At 38.8% G+C, this 18,945-nt stretch overlaps 1 protein-coding gene across 2 annotated transcripts in view; it reads right to left on the bottom strand.

Moving 5' to 3' along the window:
• Positions 1–18,945, bottom strand: part of SPPL3 (signal peptide peptidase like 3) — a 139,292-nt gene that overhangs the window by 24,594 nt on the left and 95,753 nt on the right. For both annotated transcript variants that reach the window (XM_012468945.2, XM_012468944.3), the window contains exon 3: positions 2,529–2,617. In XM_012468945.2, coding sequence (XP_012324368.1) covers positions 2,529–2,617 — 89 coding nt within the window. The remainder of the gene's footprint in view (positions 1–2,528; positions 2,618–18,945) is intronic.

Below are 18,945 nucleotides of genomic sequence, written 5' to 3'. Positions count from 1 at the left end.
CTCAGTCTCCTGAGTAGCTGGGATTATAGGCACACGCCACAGTGCCCAGCTAATTTTTTTGTATTTTTAGTAGAGATGGGGTTTCACCACGTTGACCAGAATGGTCTCGATCTCTTGACCTCGTGATCCACCCGCCTCGGCCTCCCAAAGTGCTGGGATTACAGGCGTGAGCCACCACGCCCGGCCCAACTTTCTTTTTCTTATAACCTTCTTCCCAACTGTTCTACACTGTTAATCGTTCAGGACTTCCATCTCTTTAGCACCTACACCTGTTTCTCTGTTCATTTTTCTGGCTGTTGTTATTTCTTTGATTCCTGATAAATGGATCCTGTTTTCCATGTCATCCATTCAATCTAGAATAATGTTATATTCCATAATCAAGTACTGGTCAGTCCTCTTAGTATTATGTTTTTCTTTTCTTTTTTTTTTTTTTTGAGACTGAGTTTCGCTCTTGTTACCCAGGCTGGAGTGCAATGGCACGATCTCGGCTCACCGCAACCTCCGCCTCCTGGGTTCAAGCAATTCTCCTGCCTCGGCCTCCCGAGTAGCTGGGACTACAGGCGTGCGCCACCATGCCCAGCTAATTTTTTTTGTATTTTTAGTAGAGACGGGGTTTCACCCTGTTGACCAGGATGGTCTCGATCTCTTGACCTCGTGATCCACCCGCCTCAGCCTCCCAAAGTGCTGGGATTATAGGCGTGAGCCACCATGCCCGGCCTGTTTTTTTTTCTGAAAGTGAATTTTGCATTCTATGTAAATCTGTCCTTATATTGGTATCCACTGCACAGAGCAGGCACTGAAGAAATGTTGTCAAGGATAATTTAGTACAACATAGCTGGTAGAGTTAATAAAAATACCATTTAGGCCAGGTGCAGCGGCTCATGCCTGTAATTCCAGCACTCTGGGAGGCCAAGGCTGGAGGATCACTTGAGGTCAGGAGTTCAAGATCACCTTGGCCAACATGGTAAAACCCCATTTCTACTAAAAATGTTAGCCAGGTGTGGTGGTGGAAGCCTATAATCCCAGATACTTGGGAAGCTGAGGTAAGAGAATTGCTTGAACCTGGGAGGTGGAGGTTGCAGTGAGCAGACAGTGTACCACTGCACTCCAGCCTGGGTGACAGAATGAGACTCCATCTCAGAAAACAAAAAAGAAAAAAGAAAAAGATCATTTAAAAAGTAAATATTCTACCATTCTTTAGACTCTGCTTCATGAACAACAAATAAAAAACTTATGCTACCAGGTAACTTCTACTGTATGGACTGACACAACCATTTACTTTTTTTTTTGTTTTTGAGAGTAAACTTAGATATAATAATATAGGTAGATTTCTTTTAGGTTTCTGTGATGCAATGTACAGCAGATTTATAATCTGGTTTAAGAACATCACTTACATATGTGCTATATAATACAGGACTTTTAAAAAGGGTTTCAGGAGTATAAAGTAATTTGGCTTAAAATGTTGATAGAAGGTAAGCTGCTATGGAATAATTTAATCTAAAAATCAGAGTTTGCACTGAGTTTTATGTGGTTCCTAGCATTGGTAATAACTACTGGCATGGAATTTTATCTCATACAAGGATCCATGTCATACATTTAAGAAAAGACTTGTTATATTTAAATGATTCTACCTACCGTCTTTATCATGGCCACTTTGGCACTGCTAGGGACAATGAAACACATGTGACCGGGCCTGTGCCCAGTGAAAACTGGGCAAATACAACTTGGTTAACAGCACACTATAATAACTGGAGAAACTAAGATACGTAGTAAGTGATCTCTTTTCAATGTAGCATCCATGGTCCTCCAATTAATATTGGATCTACCTTTTTATTAGAACTCTAGTATTTGCTCTCCCTTACCCTGTTCTATATAGGTCGTGATCTCTTTGCTTGTTATATGCTCCCCACACCTGAAATGACCACTTCGCCACCAAACCACATCCACTAAGTCAAACCCACCTTCTCTTGTAGAGACCTTATCTGATCCATTCCCACTCACCTCACTTGCCCATCTCTTTATGCTCTTTCTACATGGGTGTCAAAATGATTTCATCTGTAGCGCTTCCTCTGATCCTCTGATAATAGCTGCTTGTTCAGAAGGATTCTGAGGCTATGGTGAGGGTCAGTGAAAAAAAGTACTTGCCCCAGATATAGGAGGTGAAGAGGTATCTGCCATCTCTATCTTGGCACTTTTAAAAAAACATCTTGGCAAGAATTGCTCTTATACTTTTGTATCTTTCAAAATATCTAACAGATTGTCGAGGACATGGTAGATACCAATATAAATGTATTAATGTTATCAAATCGAGTTGATTCAAATTCGTATCTTTCCATAAGCATCAAATATTTTCTATTAATGCTACTGACTTATGATTACATACCGTAAAATTCACTCATTTTAAATATAACTCAATGATATTTTAATACCAAACGTAAATCCTTGCACCTAGTAAATCATTAACTGGAGGCATAGAAATAACCAAATTAACTACATGTATAGAAGTTAAATAACGTAAAATGTCTTACTATTATTGGTACTGTTGCCATTGAAAGACCCCGAAGAACTATTACTGTCTTTCTCCTTATCTTGATTTTCAAAGTCCATATTAAGGGACCTGTGGAAAAAAATGTTATAATTAAGTTGTAGTTTTGCTTAAGAAAGAAGTAGGTCAGAAAAGTCATGATATGACAATATTTTTTAAAATGCTAAGGAATTAGGAAAGAAAAGAAGATCTCTTTTGAACAACTCTGAAAAATAGCTCTTGTCACATTTTAAAAAACAATCTGATGTCTTTCCAGTGTGTCGGTTCAAGAGTTTTCCTGACTGATGAAAGCATTCCAATGCAGCTGAATCTTTTACTCCTATCTCTGAGCATATGATATCTTTAATTACTTCCTTATGTTAAAAACCTAAAAGGAGAAATGTCGGTCAAAGGGCAAGCACATACTGAGACTTTTACACACCACATAACTGTTTCCAAAAAGCCTGCATCAATTTACTCTCTTAGCAGGGTATGAGAGCACTCATTTCCCTATACTCTGTCAGCTGTGATTTAACAACAAAAATTTGAGTTTCTTCTATATCTGGAATTGTAGGTAATAGAGGGACAATAAATAGCAAACACCGGACTGGATTTTATATTCAAGGGTGGAGACATAATAGACAAGAAAAGTAAGTTAAATACATAGTGTGTCCATGGCAGGTGCTAAAGAGAAAAAGTAGGAAATGCAGAAGTAAGGGTTTGAAATTTTAGAAGGATGGGCAGGAAGACCTCAATGACATGACTTCAGAGTCAAGACCTGAAGGAAGTAGTCACTGTCAATCTGGGGAACTAAAAATGGCATGTCACTTTGATTGAGAATTCCTTAACCAGCGAACAGCTTTGTGTACAAAAGCTCGCTCATTTATTTTTTTTGTGAACTATCTGTCCAAGTCCATAGCTGATTTTCTGCATGTGTTCCTGTAAAGAAGGGATTTGCGTTTGAGTGTGCAAAAGAACTTTCTATATCTGCACTGACCAGTGTTGTGGATATAGCCACCTCATGTGATCACTGAAATGTGGCTGGTATGACAGAGGAACAGAATTCTAAAACTATACAACTTTTACATAAAAACACATGGTAAATCTTTGTGACCTTGGATTTGGAGTGAATTCTTAGATATGATGCCAAAAACGTAAGTAAAAAACAGAGAAAAATTTTAAAAACTTAGGTGCTTCAAAGGACACTATCAAAAAAGTAAAAAGACAACCCATAGAACAGGAGAAAATATTTCTAAATCATGTATCTGATAAGGGACTTGTATCTAGGATATATGAAGAAGTCTTACACCTCCATATTAAAAAGACAACCTGATTTTAAAGGATCTGAAGAGACATTTATTCAAAGAAGATACACAAGTAGCCAACGAGCCTATGGAAAAATGTTCAACATTGTTAGTCATCAGGGAAATGCAAATCAAAACCACGAGAAACTGGCTGGGAGCAGTGCCTGGAATCCCAGCACTTTTGAGAGGCTGAGGCAAGAGGATCACTTGAGACCAGTGTGGGTAACACAGTGAGATGCTGTCTCTATAAAAAATAAAAAAATTAGCTGGGTGTGGTGGCATGTGACTATAGTCTCAGCTACTCAGGAGGTTGAGATGGGAGGATCACTGGAGCCCAGGAGGTCAAGGCTAATGGTGCCACTGCACTCCAGCCTGGGCAACAAGGTGAGACGATGTCTCAAAAAACAAAAACAAAAACAAAAAACCCACCATGAGAAACTACTTCACACATAGGAAGATGGCTATAATAACAAAGTCAGATAACTAAGTGTTGGCAAGGATGTAAAATTGGAACCTCCATACACTACTGGTGGGAACGTAAACTGGTGCAGCCACTTTGGAAAACAGAATCTAACTGTGCTGACACCTTGACCTGAGAATTCCAATCTCCAGAACTCTGAAAAAAATAAATTTGTTGTTTAAGCTACCCAGTCTACGGTTATTTCACGGCAGCCTGAGCTAATGCAGATCAGATTTCAGACTTGAATCCTTTTAAATTATTGAGATTTAATGCCCCCAGATATGGTCTGTATTAGTAAATATTCCACATATACTTGAGAAGAATGTGTGTTCTGTTGTTGGATGGAATGTTCTATAAATGTCAATTAGGTCAAATTGATTAACAATATTGTTGAAATCCACTGTATCTTTGCTGATTTTCTGCCTACTTTATCAATTATTGAGAGAGTGGTGTCAGCTATATTTTGTGGATTTATTTCTCCTTGGAGTTCTCTCAGCTTTTGCTTCATGTATTTTGAAGATCTTTTATTAGATACATAAACATTTATGATTGCTATGTTTTTTTGCTTAATTGACCCCTTTGTCATTACAAAATAAGCTTCTTGCCTGTGGTAGTCTTCCTTCCTCTGAAAGTTGCTTTGTCTTATATTAACACAGCCATTCCAGCTTTCTGTGGATGAGTGTAAGCAGCATATATCCTTTCCCAATCTTTCAACATTTAAAAAAAAATTGTAACCACTAGACAACCAGGAATTAACCTTTTTTGGCTTTATATTTATAGTGTGCTTTTTTTGTAAGCAGCATATATCTGGGTCTTGCTTTTTATTCAATCTCACAATTGCTGTTTTAAATTGAGTGTGTAGACCAATTTCATTGAATGTGATTAATGATACAATTAGGTTTGAGACTATCATCTTACTATTTGTTTCCTACTTTGTCCTATTTTATTTCCCCATAACCTGACTTCTTCTGGATGAATATAGTACTTTTTAGGATCCAATTTGATCTCTTTTGTTGTCCTATCAGCTACAACACTTTGCTCTTTAATTTTAGTGGCTGCTGTAGGGTCTGTAGCATACAACTTTAACACAGTCTGCCTTCCAGTTATATGGCAACATTCATGTATAGTATAAACACCTTACAATAGTTTATACTTATTTCCCTCCCTCAACCTTTGTGCTATTGTGGCCATGCATTTAACTCTTACATGTTATCTTATAAACCACACAATGTATTATTTTTGTTTATGCTGTCAAGTATCTATCATTCATTCATTCATTCATTCATGTCTTGCTATGCTACCCAGGATGGTCTCAAACATCTAGACTTGAGCAGTCAATCCTGCTTCAACCTGCCAAGTAGCTGGTATTACAGGCACATACCACTGTGCCCCAGCTCCAGTCAATTATCTTTTACACAGCTGTAAGTAACAATAAAAAACTTTTATCAATGCATTTATCATTTCTGATGATCTTAATTCCTTTGTGTAAATACAGATTTCCAACTGATACCATTTTCATTCTGCTCAAAAGACTTCCTTTAACAATTTTTTAAAGTGTAAGATAGCTGGTGATGAATTCTTTCAGGTAGTGTATGGCATGGAAATATCTTTATTTTGCCTTCATTTTTAAAAGCTATTTTTACTACAGAATTTTACAGTGACAGTTTTTTCTTCCTGTACTTTAAAGCTACTGTTACAATGACTTTTTGCTTGTATTTTCAGTGAGAAATCTGACATCATCCTCATCTTTTCTCCTCTGTACCTAACATGCTCTTTTGCCCCCTATGGCTGCCTTGAGGATTTCCTTTTACCACTCATTTTGAGCTACTGATTATGATGTGTCTTGGTGTAGTTTTCTTCATGATTCTTGTGCTTGGGGTTCATTAAACTTCTTGATTCTGCAGATTATATTTATCAAATTTAGAAAAAAACTTAATCTTTATTTCTTCAAATATTATTCTGTCCCTCCCTTTCTTTTCCTCTTTCAGGGATTCCAATTACCCATATAGTACAGGCCACTGGAAGTTTCTCTCTGATATTCAATGAAAGCTCCATTATGCTCTTTTCATGTTTAAAAAAATTATTATTTTCTGTACTTCATTTTGGATAATTTCTATTGCTGTGCCTTCAAGTTCACCAATCTATTCTTTTGCAATGTCTAATTGCTGTTAATACCATCCAGTGTATTTTTCATCTCAGAAATTGTTGTCTTCATTTCTGAAAGTTTGATTTGGGTCTTCTTTATAATCTCCATGTATTGGCCAGGAACAGTGGTTCACGACTATAACCCCAGCACTTTGGGAGGCTGAAGTGGGTGGATCACTTGAGGCCAGGAGTTCGAGACCAGCCTGGCTCACATGGTGAAACCCTGTCTCTACTGAAAATATAAAAATTAGCCAGGTGTGGTGGTGTATACCTATAGTCCCAGCTACTTGGGAAGCTGAGGCAGGAGAATCTCCTGAACCCGGGAGGCAGAGGTTGCAGTGAGCTGAAATGATGCCACTACACTCCAGCCTGGATGACACAGCGATTCTGCCTCAAAAATTAAAAATAACCTCCATGTATCTAATACAATTATATCTGTTTTGATGTACTTTGCTAATTCTAACATCTGTGTCAGTTCTGGGTCAGTTTTGACTGGCTATTTTCCTCATCCTGGGTCATGTCTTCCTTGTTTTTTGCCTATCTGATCATCTCTGCATGTATACTAAACACTGTGAATTTGACCTTATCTAAATTTTTTTTATTCCTATTAATTCTGAGCTTTGATCAGGGATGCTGTTAGATACCTGGCTTTATTTTTTTGTTTCCATGATTTATTAGGTGGGTCTGAAGCAGTGCTCCATCTAGGGTAATTATTCCCTATCACTGAGTCAAGATTTTTATGAGTACTCTACTCAATGCAAAATGAATTGTAAGTTTTTCCAATCAGGCTTTTGGAAACAGGTACTCTCCCCTATAATCCTTTCACATTTTTCTTTCCTCCACCTTAGGTGATTTCTACATATGCATACGCTGATTAATACTGTGGTGAATGTTCAAGGGGTCTGTAGATCTCTTTGTTTTCTCTTTTTGGAGCTCTCTTTTCTTTTGTCCTCTGTTCTGTTAATTCTAGCTGCCTCTAGCCATCTCTTTGGACTCTCAATTCCATCTCTTCAACTTAGAAAATCTTTTTCTCTGCACCATGACTGGACACTATTCTTAAGACAGTATGATGGGAAAACTATTCCTACTCTCAGGATTACTCTCCTTTGTTGTCTGATGAAAAATATTTTGAAAACTATTGTTTTAAGAGGTTTGTGTGTTTATTTTTTTAAGTTGTTTCAGGTGAGATGGTAATTCAGTCTCTGTCTCTATTTTGGCTGGAAGTACAAGTGCCTCTAGGTAGTTCTTTTAAATAGGTCCTGAACAAGGCAGATTTTTTTTTTTTTTTTTTTTTTAGATGCAGCCTCGCTCCGTTGCCTAGGCTGGAGTGCAGTGGTGCTGTCTTGGCTCATTGCAACCTCCGCCTCTGGGGTTCAAGCAATTCTCCTGGAACTGGGCAGATTTTAAGGGAAGGAAAGGGCTTTTAAAATTTCCTGTTCAAGTCTTTAAAGTCCCTGGGGTACTGAAACATTGATGAATTTTATGCCTTTCTTTAGGAAAGCAGAGGATCCTATCATGAAGAGGTAGTTCATAATCATTCCTGGAAGAAACTTAACTAAATGACTGGGCTCAGGTCACAATGATAATGCTCTTAACTTTGTAGTTTCCCACCTCTATGACTCAAAATCTCTTGCTGGATTCAAATGACTTGTTCCTCTACTAACAGCCTGACTCCAGCTACCACTCTGTTTCCTGTACTTTCATTCACTGTCTAAAACTCCCTTATGTGTTACTGGTGCTGAGGAAACCTCAATTAGAATGGGAGATCTGCGTAGGATAATCTATGGAGTAGAGACTGGTTAGTTACATGTCACCCTGTTCTCAAATAAATCTGACCAACGAGTTGTTTAGCAAACTGTTTCACTGGAGGGCAGCCCCAATGGCTGACAGTTCCCCAGCAGGACCAAAACACGATGATTTTTTTTTAGATGTGGTGGACTCCCTGAAACATGATTAGACTCCTCTTCCAAAAATATGGTCAGGTGTCTGAGGTGTTGGGGGTTTTCTATATTAAAAAAGCCTTGGATTTTAGAATATTCATATATAGTATTTAAGATATCATTATATTTCTCCAGCCATCAGAGGAAGACACATTAGTAGAGATTAAAGTGTACACTAACTGCTCATACTTCAGTCATCCTTAGAGGAACTGTTATGGCAACTGGCTCCTGTAAAACTTTTTCCTATTAATTTTAATTCTACAACAAACTAGATATTTTGCATATACTTCCCCTGACAAGGCACCTGTGATAGTCTTCCGTACATGGTTTCACTTCTATGATCTTTTAAACTTTAATTCATGTTTTTGCACAGCAGAGCTAACAACGTGCACAGACTCTAGGATTGGTGATGCATTTCATGGGAATCTCTCTGGAGTCAACAGAACATGAAAACTGCTCCTTCCCTGTGGGCATGCTTTGGAAAGACATGTATTAAAATTTAAATTGAGTTTCAAATTAACTTATGAATGGAATCACAGTAACTAACACTAGTTATAACTACTCTGCTTCTCAGAATCTGGTGACAGCAGGTTAAATTTGCAGGAATTTTTACCTACATTTCTACCCTTGGTGCTATACAGACTGCCAGCTTCTCTTATTCTTTCTGTTGGCATTATATTGCTATTCTGGATTGGAAAGTTGCCAGTCATCTCTTCAGTTTAACCCTAGGCACAGCTGTTATAGAGCCTCTCTCATGAGACTGGGTGAGTGAAAATAGGTGCTGAGAATGACACAGGACAGGATGAAGGGTTATATAACTCCATTTCAATTTGTTATTAACCGAGAACTATTTATAACTCCATCCTGGATGTTTTAAGGCAAGATTTTCCCCTTTTTTTCAAATACAGCTGCTCCTTGACTTACGATGGGGTTATATCCCAATAAACCCAGTTAAGCTGAAAATCTCAAGTTCAAAATGCATTTAATATTCATCCATCCAACCTACTGAACATCATAGTTTAGCCCAGCCCACCTTAAACGTGCTCAGAACACTTACATTAGCCTATGGTTGGACAAAATCATCTAACACAAAGGCCTATTTTGTAATAAAGTGCTTAATATTTCAAGTAACTTACTGAATACTGTACTGAGAGTGAAAAACAATGGTTGTATGGGTACTTGAAGGATGGTTTTTACTGAAATCCTACTGCCATTGTACCATCATGAAGTGGAAAATCTTAAGTTGAACCATCATTAAGTCAAACCATTGGTAAGTTGGGGACCTTCTGTAGCAGGAAGTAGTGGTCAACTTCAAACCAGTTTTAGCTGGTCCATTTTCTTAGCATCTAACTGACAAGAACTGTAGCAGGGACAGGAAAGCCTTAAGCAGGAATGAGGTACTATCAGACAGTTGGGGAGGGTGGAGGGGTGGTAGGGAGAGCAGGCATTCTTCATAGTTCTCTGTGTATTAAGAAGACCGTGAATTTCTCTTGCTGCCTCAAATAAGCTTAGCTAAAATCAAGCCTTGTTTGGTTGTTAGAGGTAGACCATGGGTCACCACCGCACAAAACAGAAATGGGGCTAAATGAGTTAGAGAGCCTCACCTATTAGGTCAAGCTGGGAAGATTCCTATCTTCCAGCTTTATAAAACAAGATTAAAGGGCCTGGGCTTAGCAGATCCCATGCCACTATGACTGGGGTCCTGTAAAGTTACTCATACTGCACAGCTGACAGCAGACTTAAGCTGTTTAAATAAAGCCTTTGCAGCAGACTCTGCCTCCAGAGCTATCCAGAACTATTTCAATTATAGGCCTTTAACCTGGGTTATTTGGTAATTTATTAACTCCATGGACATCAGATTGCTAGGCTGGACCTAGAACAGTTTGTTTCATCTTCATATAAGACTACTCTCCATTGTCTTCCATCCTGCCCTTCCTTCACAATCTTGTTACTGCTATACAATAACATAATATGATGTTAATATATCACAACGTTATTAACTATACATTCCATCCAAATTGTACCCTGGCTATTTGCAAGTCTAGGTACTGAAATCAGTGTTTGGGTCAGGTGTGGTGGCTCATGCCTGTAATCCTAGCACTTTAGGAGGCTGAGGCCAGTGGATCACCTGAGGTCAGGAGTTCAAGACCAGCCTAGCCAACATGGTGAAAACCCGTCTCTACTAAAAATACAAAAATTAGCTGGGCATGGTGGCGTGCACCTGTAATCCTAGCTATTCAGGAGGCTGAGGCAGGAGAATCACTTGAACCTGGTAAGCGGAGGTCGCAGTGAGCCAAGATTACACCACTTTACTCCAGCCTGGGCAAAAGAGCAAAACTCTGTATCAAAAAAAAAAAAAAAAAAAAAAAAGCAATGTTTAAACGACCAACAGAAGAACTTGAGCTATGGCTTTTTCATCACAAACAACCATTTATCACCACAGGAAAAAAAATACATCTAAATTATAGCATATTATATGCTATTTTGTCTTTTTATCAACTATGACTGAGTAAGAAGTTATGGGTAAGGTGTAGGAATTAAACAAATGTCCAATTACTGATGCTTACACAGAACCTACACCAACAAAGAAAAGACTAAGAATCTGGGGAGAAAGAGACAGTCTGACTCAGCAGCTGAGAAGGCCCAGAGGGTTAAAATGATGATAATAGTTAAGCTTGACCGACCTCACACTGTCAGGCACTATGTTAGGTGCTTTACAGGCAAGGTTTCTTTTGATTCATAGAAAAACCCCATGAGCAGGGTGACCACAGATCCCAGCTATGCTTGCTGCCCTGGCAAAATTATGAAGGAAACAAAAATATTTCACCTAAAAATATACTTCTCTTTGACACATTTCAGATGGCTTTCAGACACAAATAGCTGAGAAGCTGTGTGGGGCAGATTTGCATCTGTAGAGAAAATATGCACTGATGCGGCTGAGGCATTTCTCTGAGGCCCTACCTTGTCCAGACACAGGAAAAACACCTTAAAAGGACTGAAAGAAACATATTACATCTATTCTCTCTCAGGGCTGCGACCTATGAGGTTTCATCTACATAACAGCATCACCTGTGCTAGCTGGGGCTGCTCTTCTCTCTCTCCCATAACCTGTTTCACCACCATAACCTGATTTACCACCATAATCTGTCTTGACACACTCCAAGCCCTCATTCTTTCTGTAACCTCAAGGTGGTATAAAAGCATTAGCCATCTGGCCATTTTTTTTTGAGATCTTACATTTTATAAGACTTTTGTGCACATTAATAAATCTGTATGCCTTTTCTTCTATTAATCTGCCATTTGTCAGCTGATTTTTCAGCAAGGTTTCAGAAGGCAGAGAGGAAGCTTTCCCTTGGCCCTGCTGGACCACGTAATGGGCTCACTGCTTGATGTGCTACATCTTTCCACATCAGTACATACTGCTTTTTTCTCATTTGAAAAAAAAAAAAAAAAAGAAAGGCTGGGCATGGTGGCTCACGCCTGTGATCCCAGCACTTTGGGAAGCCGAGGTGGGTAGATCATGAGATCAGGAGATCGAGGCCATCCTGGCCAGCATGGTGAAGCCCTGTCTCTACTAAAAATACAAAATTTAGCTGTGTGTGGTGGCATATGCCTGTATTCCCAGCTACTTGGGAGGCTGAGGCAGGAGAATTGCTTGAACCAGGGAGTCGGAGGTTGCAGTGAGCCGAGATCGCACCATTGCACTCCAGCCTGGTGACAGAGTGAGACTCCATCTCAAAAAACCAACCAAACAAAAAACAAACACCTACACAGTATTTCTGCCCAAGTAAACTTGATTTGGTATCATTTTTAGATGAGCTGCACATATGCTGTCTTACTACAGAGAAATATTAAGACCAGCAGCGATAGCCTTGAACTGGGTGAGGTCCAGATGGCCACTGACCCTGTCAGAGAATCAGTGTCAGAATAACAACTCATCAACATTCTTCAACTTTAAATTGGGTGTAAGTATAAATTCCAGTTTGGTGTTTTGGTCACTCTGATGTACATTACACATGAAGTTTATTATAGACACTGTATCAAGAAGCAGTTTAACATTCTGTGAGTGCCTTAAGATTTTAGTGTGGCTGAGGTAGCGATCTGGTTATATTTGCCCTAAATTTGTTTCAGGCTAGAATTAATTCAGTTGCAAGGAACAGAACTTTAGGAAATCAACTACTCATTTCTTTATGTACTAGAGTAGATTAAAAAGGATTTTCTGAGGAACACTTTAGGCCTGCCTTTGGGAACTTCCACTGCCTGCCTCAGGACAAGGGGGATTATGGGATTATATTTAAGTCTTGTTAGGTTCCTTGGTTCTGATAAAAATACAAATGCACCATGAGTGCTGTTAAGACAAGATCTGTATTTAGCTGGCAACACAGTACATTTCTGGGCTGCTATTATATATTATATATATATTATAATTTTTGAGATGGAGTCTCACTCAGTTTGTGGCCCAGGCTAGAGTGCAATGGCACAATCTCAGCTCACTGCAACCTCTGCCTCCCAGGTCAAGTGATTCTCCTGTCCCAGCCTCCTGAGTAGCTGGAGTTACAGGCATGCACCACCAAGCCTGGATAATTTCTGTATTTTGAGTAGAGATGAAGTTTCGCCATGTTGGCCAGGCTGGTCTCGAACTAACTTCAAGTGATCCATCCGCCTTGGCCTCCCAAAGTGCTGAGATTACAGGTGTCAGCCACCGTGCCTGGCCTGCTACCAATATTTACTAACAGATCAACATACAAGAATAATCAGTTTAAGAATGAACAGCCCATTCACTTCTCCAGATATCTAAACCACATCATCCTGTTGCCCACTGTGCACCTTCAATTTTGGCAAAACTGCTTTTGCTGAAACACATTTTCATGTGAGGCCACCGGCTTATATTGAAGGGTACGATAATTCATTTAACAAACATTTATTTGAATGCCTGCTGTGAAATCAATGAAACTTGATGTTGTATTTTCTTTATGAAGATCTTTAGGATAAATATCTGATCTTAAGGCCAAGAACAGTTGCAATTCACCTGAACAACTAGGTTCTTTTTATTGAAGGAGGCCGAATGAGTTTTACATTTTCTTTCTTTTTAAAGCTGGCTGCTAGAAAAGCTTATGGTGGTACTTGTGAATAGGGGTGCTGGCATTATGGAATGCATTTTTACATTTCTTTTTTGGCTCATTTTGTCTCACTCATACTTTTTCTGTGGCCCCATTTTAATTTACCTTGAAGTAACCTGCAAAACTTAGTACATGCTCTGAAATCTTTTTGAACAGGGTAGAGCAGAGCACAAATAAACAACTGCAGGAAGCAAAATGGAGGTGAGAACATATCAGTTTATTTAAAGTTATACTCGTTCGTCCATTTACATTCTGATACCTGAGTACACTCAGGTATCAGGAGAAAAGAAAATTGGAATTTTTAATCTTAATATTAAATTTTTTTTTCTCAGCTCCAGAAAGGAGTGAAAAAAAGAAAAATAATTAAAAATTTAATTTATAAAAATTTTTTAAAAGAATATGTTTTTTGATAATCCTACTTCTGGAAGTGAGCACAATGAAGGGGGAGACTCACTGGTCCAAGGTAAACACTACATGGTTAAACTTAGGTTAAGTTAAATAGGTGTTCCTAGAAAACTTACAGTGGTTTTATAAATTGAACATTTAGTAGTGAATTGATTAAATTCTTAAATATATAAAAAAAACTTGTCTACATATGTGGCGATGGACAAAATCATTCCCTACATTATCTAACAAGTTCAGACTTTTGTGGATGATGTTTTTTTAAAGTAGGACAAGTTATAGAATGACAAAAAGGGTAGCTCAAAAGATAATAAACACATTACACACAATTAGAACATCTTGTGAACCACAGTGACACTTGTTCTGGTGAACCTGGTCTAACTACAATTATATGCACTTAGAACAAAGGGCATCACAATCATATAAAGTATAGTTCTTATTAAAGAATTCAGCATCTCTGCAGTCTTATTAACCTGATGTTGTCTTCCTAGAGTAGGTCTGGGAATAAGTAAATGAACTGCCCTCACTACCTAAGAAAGCACTGGTAGGTGTTTGCCTTTATAAAAAAGGAACTGGTTACTCTAGAATTATAAAATGAATGACTAAAACTAACTCAAGAAAACCTAAGTAGCCTTTTTGAAGGATGTTAAAACAGAAACTGTTACTAGAGATAAAGAAAAATATTTTATAAAAGTCAGTCCATCAATAAATATATAACAATTGTAAACATACAAAAAGTGAAATGACAAACCCAGAGGCACTTATCTTATTAAAAAACACGTTTTCGTGCCACTGCACTCCAGCCTGGGGAAAGAGCAAGACTCTGTCTCAAAGTAAACCAACAAAAAACCCGTTTTCACAATAAAGAACTCTCAAAATTCAACAAGAAGACAATCCAATTTAAAAATGGGCAAAAGAGTTGAAAACACACCAAAGAAGAGACACAGATGGTAAAATGCGCACATGAAAAGATGCTCAACATCAGCTGGCATTAAGAAAATGCAAACCAAAATTGTAATGAGATACCACTTCATACCCACCAGAACAGAACAGCTATAATCATAGAGATAGATAATAACAAGTGTTGGTGAAGAAGTGGAGAAATTGGAACCCTCACACATTGCTAGTGGAAATGTAAAATAGTGTAGCTGCTTTGGAAAACAAAAGCATTTCTTTTCTGTTTTTTTTCCTGAGACAGTTGCTTGTTGCCCAGGCTGGAGTGCAGTGGCACGATCTCACCTCGTTGCAATCGCTGCCTCCTGGGTTTAAGCTATTCTCCTCCATTAGCCTCCAGAGTAGCTGGGATTACAGATGTGTGCCACCACACTCAGCTAATTTTTGTATTTTGAGTAGAGACAGGGTTTCACCATGTTGGCCAGGCTAGTCTTGAACTCCTGAGCTCGTGATCTGCCCACTTCAGCCTTCCAAGTGCTGGGATTACAGGCGTGAGCCACCATGCCTGGCTAATTTTTTCTACTTTTTTTTTTGAGACGGAGTTTCGCTCTTGTTACCTAGGCTGGAGTGCAATGGCGCGATCTCGGCTCACCACAACCTCTGCCTCCTAGGTTCAGGCAATTCTCCTGCCTCAGCCTCCTGAGTAGCTGGGATTACAGGCACACGCCACCAGCTAATTTTTTGTATTTTTAGTAGAGACGGGGTTTCACCATGTTGACCGGGATGGTCTTGATCTCTTGACCTCGTGATCCACCCACCTCAGCCTCCCAAAGTGCTGGGATTACAGGCGTGAGCCACTGCGCCCGGCCGCATTTCTTTTTTTTTTTTTTTTTTTTTTTTTTTTTTTTTTTTGAGACGGAGTTTTGCTCTTGTTACCCAGGCTGGAGCGCAATGGCGCTATCTCGGCTCACCGCAATCTCCGCCTCCTGGGTTCAGGCAATTCTCCTGCCTCAGCCTCCTGCGTAGCTGGGATTACAGGCACGCGCCACCGTGCCCAGCTAATTTTTTGTATTAGTAGAGACGGGGTTTCACCATGTTGACCAGGATGGTCTCGATCTCTTGACCTCGTGATCCACCCGCCTCGGCCTCCCAAAGTGCTGGGATTACAGGCTTGAGCCACCGCGCCCGGCCTTTTTTTTTAATTTTTTTTTGAGACGGAGCCTCACTCTGTTGCCCAGGCTGGAGTGCAGTGGCGTGATCTTGGTTCACTGCAACCTCTGCCTCCCAGGTTCAAGCAATTCTCCTGCCTCAGCCTCCTGAGTAGTTGGGGTTACTGGTGCGCGCCACCATGCCCAGCTAATTTTTTGGTAGAGACAGGGTTTCTCCATGTTGGCAAGGCTGGTCTCGAACACCTGACCTCAGGGGATCCACTGGCCTCGGCCTCCCAACAGAAGCATTTCTTAAAATGTAAGACTAAGAGTTACCATTAGACCCAGCAATTCTGCTACTAGGTATCTGCTTGAGAGCAATAAATACGTTATGTCCACACAGAAACTTGTAGACAAATGTTCACAGTAACATTATTCATAACAGCCAAAAAAGGAAACAACCCAAATGTCCATCAACCAATGAATGGAAAAACAAGAGAGAATATTATTCAGCAATAAAAAGAAATGAAAATACTGATAACATGCTACAACACGGATGAACTTCAAAAACATTATGCTAAGTGAAAGAAGCTAGTAACAAAAGGTCATATACTATATGACTCCACTTATATGAAAGGTCCAGAATAGGCAGCTCTATAGAGGTAAAAAGTAGGTTCATGGGCCGGGTGTGGTGGCTTGCGCCTGTAATCCTAGCACTTTGGGAGGCCAAGGCGAGCAGATCATGAGGTCAGGAGATCAAGACCATCCCAGCCAACACGGTGAAACCTGTCTCTACTAAAAATACAACATCGGCCGGGTGTGGCGGCATGCACCTGTAGTCCCAGCTACTTGGGAGGCTGAGGCAGGAGAATCGCTTGAACCAAGGAGGCAGAGGTTGCAGTGAGCCGAGATTGTGCTACTGCACTCCAGCCCCGGCAACAGAGTGAGACTCTGTCCGAAAAAAAATAAAAAAAGTAGATTCATGGTTGCCTAGGGCTGGCAGGTAGGAAAAGAGGAACGGGAATGACTCCTAACTGGTACAAATTTTCTTTGGGGATGATAATGTGCTAAAATTGGATTACAGTGATGGTTACACGATTTTGTAAATATACTAATTGTATACTTTAAGTGAGCAAACTTTATGGTCTTATATCTCAATACATGGACAAAAACCACAGGATCATCTCAAAAGAAGCATAAAAACACTTGACAAAAATCCAATACCAATTCATGATAAAACTCTCCATAAACTAGAAATAAGGGAAAATTTCCTCAACTTGATACAGGGCATTTATGAAAAATGTACAGCTAACTACATACTTAATGGAAAATGTTTTTCCCTGAAGATTAGGAACAGGGCAAGGATGGATGACGCCCTTGGCAATTCTATTCAACATTGTATAATAAGGGAGAAAAAAGGAAAAAGACAGTCTTTCAGAATTGAAAGCAGCAGCAAAACTGTCTTTATTTGCAGACTACATTATCCTATGTGCAGAAAATTCTAAGGAATCATAGACAAAAAACTACCAGCACTAATAAATGAGTTCAGCAAAGCTACAGTACATGAGGTCAATACACAAAAATCAATTGTAGTTCTACATACTTAGCAATGAACAATCCAAAAAGAAAAAAAATTCTATCAAAAGTAACATCAAAAAGAAAAAAAAATACTTAGGAATAAATTTAACAAAACAGTGCAAGCCTTGAAAATTACAAACACTATTAATAGAAATTTAAAAAATATCTAAATAATGAGACATATTCCAGGTCCATGGGTTGAGTGAACATCATTAAGATAGCAATTTTCCTCAAACTGATCACAGATTCACAATGCCTATCGAAATCCCTGAAGGCTTTTTGTGTGTGTGTATGTGTGGTAGAAATTGACCAGCTGAACCTAAAATTTATATGGAAATGCAAAGGATTCAGAGCAGCCAGACAAATTTGAAAAAGAGCAACACTTACTTCAAAGGCTACAGCAATCAAAACATCGGCACTGGCATAAAAAGAGGCATACAGACCAGAACAGAGAATGGGAGTCTACTGAATATCCTTGTTTTTGTGGTTCTCTTGTAGATTATCCTTGCTTTTGTCGTAAATAGGGAGGTTAACCAGAGAAATCCTTTCCATCCATGTAATTCTGATACACTTATTACATAAAATTTTGTTTAAAACTTGCTCAATCCTAAAATGATATAGCCCTTCAGAAAAACAATACAGCAATATGTAGTAAGAGCCAGTTCATACTCTCTGTCGAAGTATTTCCACTTCTGGATATTTATCTTGGTGATATAATTCAACAAAAGCAAATAATCCATAAAGCTATCATCACTGTAACAACCCACTTGTCCAACAAGAGTAGAATAAGATGAGCAACACGAAGAAATGTCAAATTTTCTAAAACAGCATGAAGAAAATTTATATAAAATATTTGGTGCAAAGAATCAGAATATAAATAATTTCAACATGAAATTGTATATAGTATATAAACATATGCCAAATGGAAGGTAATCTGCACTACTGAAAGTAGTTTTAGGGTTGTAAGAGTCTAAAGATGGTGCTTTTTATGTGTTTAATTGCAAAGTCTTTTGAAATGTTAATGCATTGTATATTCAAAGGGGAAAAAATAAGATCTACACGGTAGAGATGAAAAATACCAAGATCACACTGATAAGGTTCTACATTCCTCTGGTTTGATTAATGGTTCCTGAGTGTGGTTATGAATCTAGAGTTCTCAACAGACATCTCAGTGATTAAAACTTTTATCATTTTATACTGAAATTACCCACAGTATTTCACTAGTTCTACTCAGTATTAAGGTAAAGACCACAAGTCTGTGATTTTACAAAGTAGTCATTACAATTCAGATATAATACTGGATAGTTCAGTATTTCACTTATCCCTATTACTTCCTTTCAAGTTCTCAACTTGTAATTCCTCAAGCAGCATTTTGTGGTAAGTTTATCAGCCACTGAACTATTTGAATCATATAACCATTAAAGTTCCTC

This window comes from Aotus nancymaae, unplaced genomic scaffold (assembly GCF_030222135.1).
Source record: "Aotus nancymaae isolate 86718 unplaced genomic scaffold, 86718_ANA_hifiasm-v0.15.2.pri h1tg000021l, whole genome shotgun sequence".
NCBI lineage: Eukaryota > Metazoa > Chordata > Mammalia > Primates > Aotidae > Aotus > Aotus nancymaae.
This window is presented reverse-complemented; position numbering and strand designations above follow the sequence as displayed.